At 39.8% G+C, this 6,000-nt stretch overlaps 1 protein-coding gene across 1 annotated transcript in view; it reads left to right on the top strand.

Moving 5' to 3' along the window:
• The first annotated feature begins 19 nt into the window (after positions 1-19).
• MRPL3 (mitochondrial ribosomal protein L3) overlaps positions 20-6,000 on the top strand; it is a 28,377-nt gene continuing 22,396 nt past the window's right edge. Inside the window, exons 1-4 of the mRNA XM_010292644.1 lie at positions 20-116; positions 1,667-1,858; positions 2,909-3,000; positions 3,812-3,910. Of these exons, the coding sequence (XP_010290946.1) occupies positions 20-116; positions 1,667-1,858; positions 2,909-3,000; positions 3,812-3,910 (480 nt within the window). The remainder of the gene's footprint in view (positions 117-1,666; positions 1,859-2,908; positions 3,001-3,811; positions 3,911-6,000) is intronic.

Below are 6,000 nucleotides of genomic sequence, written 5' to 3'. Positions count from 1 at the left end.
CCACTGTCGCAGCCCCGAGATGAGGGACCCCTCGGCGGCGTCTCCGCTCTCCACCGTTTGGAGAGGCCTCTGGGTGCGGCCTGTTGGCAGCGCCTGGAAAGTTTGCGCGTGCAAAGGTGATAGGGCCCCGGTTTCCTGCGGGGGTAATTTTTGAGTCACCTTGGCCTGCCACGTGCATTCGCTAACTGTATTGTTAAATACTGTGTTTCATTGTACTTGCAGAGGATTGAGGAGCATTCAAGCTTTTCTTAGCCGTCACAAAAATGATGGCAGTAGAATGAGCTGTTTAGCAGTGAATGTAAAATCTGAGAGTTGCTGAGGGTGGAAGGGAGCTGAGGAGCTTTCAATTCTAACCTCCTGCTCACAATGTGGCCAGCTCTGAGGTCAGACCAGGTTGTTCAGGGCTTTGTCTGGTCGGGCCTTGAGAGCCTCCAAGGACAGAGGCTGCACAGTCTCTCTGGGCCCCTATTCCAGTGTTTGATGGTCCTCAGGCTGAATATTTTTTCCTTATGTCAAGTCAGAACCCCTTTTTCAGTTTATACCAGTTCTTTCATTCTCCTGGCATGCACCTCAGTAAACATGGCTAGCTCTGTCTTGCCAGTAACCTTCTCATAGGTACTGGAAAGCTGCTGTCAGGTCCCCCCCCCTAAGCGTCTTCTCCAGACTAAACAAGCCTAGTTACCTCAATATTCCTTGTCAGGCAACTGGACTTGCTCATTTATAAATATCCCTGTTGTGCTAGGGACCCAAAACTGGATTTAGTATTGCAAATGTGGTCTACTTGGAGTGCTGGTGAAAGGATAACTGCTACCCTTGAGAGGGTGCTTCTGTTGATACAGCCCAGGATGCTGTTAGTCTTCATTGCTTCTGGGAGCCTGCTGGCTCCTTTTTTACCTTTTTGCCCCTCAAGACTCCCAGGTCCTTTCCCTCACTGGAGAGCATCTCTGATGAAGTTACAGCCTGTACCCTTGCAAGAGGTTATTCCATCGCAGGTGTGGGACTTTGCATTTCTCCTTCACGCATTTCATTGGGTTCCTCGTTGGCTTGTCCCTTTGACTGGCAGAGGGATGCACTTGAGCAGTATCAACTGCTTCTTTCAGTTCAGGGGGGTACAGTCATCCCCTCTTACAGGTCACTGATGAAGATATTAAACAGGACAAATCCCTGAGCAGACTCCTGAATTCTACTTGTAACTGGCTTTCTGGTAGAGTGCAAAGCATTAACTGCCCCTCTTTCAACCTGATCTAGCTAGGTTTTTGCCCATCTGATAGCCCACCCATCCATGCCATAACATCCAAGCTTGGATAGAAAGATGCTATAGGAGACTGTTGAAAGCCTTGCTAAAGTTAAAGAACACCCTCTGCTATCTCTTCATTCATGGGTCTAGCTTTTTTATCGTAGGAGTGGTTGGTTGATTTGTTGTTGCTTCTTGCGCCACTTTGGTGTATTTTGGAATACTTTAAAAGTTAGATGAGAGCATGACAAATAATTAGGTGTTGTTGATCAAGGGTGGCCAGTTTGAGTGATGGTTGAAGAGCTTGCTAGTATAATTCTGGTCTTTATGACTGTATACTGTATTATGTGATTATATGTAGTATGTATTACATTACAAACATACATGTTATGAGCCATTATTTGAACTGATAAGACACTTAAAACATTTTCCCACCACTGGAAAGGGGGCAGCTGAGTTGTGTAGTCAGACACGTGAACAGTACAACATGGTGGCATGAACATCTTTCCGAAGAGAATGTCGAGTTCCTTAAGAAGATAACTGCGGATGAATGCAAAGCTCAGACAGCCAGTAAGCTGTGCCCTCTGAAAGATGAGCCTTGGCCACTGAATGAGTGGAAACCAGGTGAGAAGGTATCTCTTCTGAAATACCAAACTCATGCTGAAATTATTGTTGTTGTGTTGTTGCATTCAGTAACATCAGGACTGTGTCTTGTAAAGTATTCTCCTTTTTGCTTTTACCTCAATCATCCAATACATCTCCTAGTAAAGAAGTAAATGTAATATATCAGTTCTCTAAAAAGCATTTAAAATATTATAGGGTGTTAAGAACCTTGTAAGAACTTCGTTTTTGGTCCAAATCAGTACCAATGCAGTCCCACTGCCAGACAACGACACGATAATAAACTAAGAAAGACTCCCTAGAATATAAATTATATGAACTTGAAAATGTTCTTGTAAATATTGCTGGACTCTGAAGAAAATGTGTAGTACATAATACATCCTACTTCTATTCAGTGATTCCAAAGTCTTATGGACTAGAACAAAATATAAAGTTTTTGAGCCTTCAGAAGGGTCACATCATTTGACAGCAAACAGCCACCTGAGTGTGCAAATCCATGAGAAGATCCTCAGGTATGATAGTGGAAACTGGAACAAAGAGCATTTTTCAAACTTTAAAGCATTTAGTCTTCATCTTAAGTGTTCTGTTTTTCACCCCACGAACTGTCAGAAGCGAGACTTGACAGGTTGCCTTTGCTGTACAGTTACAGTGGCAAAAATGTGCAAAAGTTGAGGTGAGAGGAACCTCCTACAGAGGTTCACTTTTCAATATTTAGTTTACAACTTTTCAATAGTTAGTTTGGCTCTAATATTCTGCATGGGTGTTGTGTTTTCTAAAAAATAAAAGTCTGAAGCATTGGTTGTTCTAATCTTAATGGGGAACTAGTTTGCATGTTCTGTCAAACACAACTGGAACAGACAGAACTTTACTGCTGGTGGGATTAAGAACAATGAACAGGTTATTTCCAGCGTACCTGCAGGGAGTCAGCAATGTTTTCTCTCGTTCTTCAACTCCTTAGGAAAGATCAGAGTTAATGGGACTTTGCAGGTTATGAGATGGGCTGTTTCAAATATTAAGTGTGGACTTGCATCCATGTTCTCCTTTGATCTACAGATTCCATCAGAGTTGGTGTTGTTGCAGTAAAACTGGGAATGATGCCAATATGGACCAAGTCGGGAAAAAAACATGCTGTCACGCTACTTAAGGTGAAATAAATCATAATGCATTTCATCTCACTAACCAGAAGTTTCAGGCAAAAGTGAAATTACAGAGTAGGAAATCCCTGAAGAAAGGAAAGATTTATTTCAACCCTGCATAGTACACCATGCCTATTCTCTGTTTATATCCTGAACTTTCTAGGACCGGTCTGCCTTCTGCCTCAGCTATTCAAGTGCTGCAGAACTATGCATATTATTGCCTAGGTGAGGGAAGATGGGAGGCAACATAAAGCTGGGGTTAACTACCCCACTTCACTTTTTTTATTTTGCCACCTGTAGGCACTTTGGGATTAGTTTCACCTTGATTTCAGAGCTGTTGTAGCTCTGAAGCTGCTGCTTCATGTTCTCTGGCAGCTACTACTGTGATGAGGCTGTTCGCTGACCTGTTGCTGCCATATGATGAACCAGTGCTGTGAAGGACATCAGTTTTACAGGGCAAAGGAGCAGGAGTCTGAAATGTGGGCTCTTTTTGTGTGCTTTGTGGCTGTATACAGTAGGGATTTTGTAGATCTTGCAGGCAAAAGATTACTATAAAAGTTTATTTGATTCCTAGAGCATTTATGAAAATACAGTTTGCATTCTACTAATTTTTTTTTAAAGATAAACCTTTAGTTGATTGGAAAAAGAATGTCTATGGTAAAAAGGTAACGCACTCCCCTTCTTGTAGGCTGTATCTCCTGTTAGATACAAATGAAAACAGAGACTGATATTTTTCACTTATTTTGATAATCTTTTACTATGGCCACAAAGCGTACACATCTGCTTATATTCAAATAAACACAATTTCTCTTTTCTTAAGGTGCAAGATTGCCATGTTTTAAGATACATTTCAAAGGAAGAGTCGGGTGGAAAAACGTCTAAGCTACTTGTTGGAGGCAAAAATGCATCTCCTTTTTCTGTAAGTGAACCACTTTGAGTGTTTTTGTTAGAGTAGTTGCTTCTCTTGTGAGTACAGTACAAAAGTAGCATAGGTAGACTCTAAAAGATTAATTGGCAGACATGCATGCTTTGGAATCGATCTTTTGTCACATTCACCCTTGCTTATTTCTTTAATGCTACTGTCAATTCTTGGTTAAGAAAATAGCAAGAAGTGGTTTTTGAAAGTTTTGCCTCTTGATTCTATAGTAAAGCTGTGGGTTTAGGAAGTCGCTTTGATGCGTGGTGTCCCATGCTGATGAAAGGGTCTGAAGGGCCATTAGCAGTGTAGAAACATGTTTGCCCTGTCTGTGGAGATGCAATACGAGGACTGCAAGATACATGCTTTAATGGGCTGTTGTAAACCTACCCAGCATCATCAGTTGTTTAGAAGACTCTTCTCTAACTTACTCTGCCATACTGTTTTATTAGCTTTAGTTGTTTTTCCACAGGTCTGTTGAGGTTGTTTAATTCGCATATAGTTTTACTGATGAGTAAGTTTAAGCCTTAAATTTTCAGGAAGATAGATTCCTGACACCCCAAACGCCTGATGTGGAATTCCCAGACACCTTCAACGGCTAAGATTGTCTAGCAGAGCTCTCATTCCTGAGGAGGAAGATTGAATTATAGATCAAGGCAGGAACAAAGCTTTGCCTCAAAGGATTGCTGTTTCTATGATCCATTATTTCTATAAAATATCACTTTTCACTTCTTGCAGTATCTTGACACTCATTTGTTTGATTTAGGTGAGTAAAAGAAAAAAAAGAAAGGGGGACTCGTGATTATTAAGCAGATTATCTCAGCTGGTGATTGTGGCTTTTTGAGGACATATATTTCCCTTTTTCAAACAGAAGGTTGTCCCAGAGCCTCAAAATTAATCTGTGTACTTGTTTTTGCTTTAGTGGAGTTGAGGAAAGAAGGAGCTTTTTTTCATTTGATAAATCTGTTGGCTTTTATAGTATATTGTACTGATTTTGAACAGACTTATACTTTAAGGTATCTTTATTTTATTCAGTGGGTTTTTTCCATGTTTCACCATCATTGCTTGTACTTTTCAGGTGTCTACCCTGTCACTTTAGTCCATTTCCACTTTCCAGGTGTGACATTTTTCCTGGAGAAATCACAGCTCTTTTTTTTTCTGTCCTGTTACCTTGGTGTAAGACATGCAAGACTCATGTGAATAATAATTTTGAAGTTGTATTATGCACATTAGACTCCATACAGTTGATCTTTTCATAAAGATGATGTTATCAGTGATTCAATATGTTGTCAGAGTAAAAATGTGCAGGAAGCAAGGAGGTATATAGGAGATTTCTGTTTAAACAGCTCTTGTGAACTAAGAAAATTTTTTCAAAGTTGAACTACCTAAAAAGTCAACTCAAGGATTTTTTAGTAGAGTTGTGTTAAAGACTCTCTTGGACATAATTTTTTCCAAGTTAGCTCCTACTAATTTGGTTGAATTAATTTTAATAAATAAATTAATTAAATATCCTTAGACCAGTCTGTGGGGAGGGCATGGCCTGAGACTGAGCTCTGTGTTGTTGTTGTTGTTGTTGTTGTTCATATCATTATCATTGTATAAACTAGATAATTTCTAAGAAAGAACTTGGCCTGCCAATTCTGAACAATTTTACTGGTTAAGGTACTAACAGATTATGTCTTTCTGTGGTTTAGCTGCAGGTTTGAATCATTGCTGTCCTACGTTTATCAGTTTCTTACGTATTTTTTTGTCTCTGAAGTGTCTGAAAGTGAGAATGAAAAGCAACCAGAATGATACTGTATTGTATTAGCATAAGCAGTTTATTTTCTGTTAATTCCTCGTAGGAACGTCTGTCTTCCTCAAATTCCTCACAGCTACTGCTTTTTAATGAATTCAATCTAATGATTCTCCCAGTAATTTTCCTAACAAAGAGTTTCATGTATTTATTTCGAGTGTCAAATGGCTTAACAAATGCTAAGGGGTATTGCATGTTTAGCAAGAGGTTTTTTTCCTTTTTAGCTTGATGTATGTCAGTCTGTTACAAGTGAACAGATTTTTCATTATTTTTTCAATGCAAAGTTATTCTCAAAAGT

This window comes from Phaethon lepturus, unplaced genomic scaffold (assembly GCF_000687285.1).
Source record: "Phaethon lepturus isolate BGI_N335 unplaced genomic scaffold, ASM68728v1 scaffold14928, whole genome shotgun sequence".
Lineage (NCBI taxonomy): Eukaryota > Metazoa > Chordata > Aves > Phaethontiformes > Phaethontidae > Phaethon > Phaethon lepturus.
This window is presented reverse-complemented; position numbering and strand designations above follow the sequence as displayed.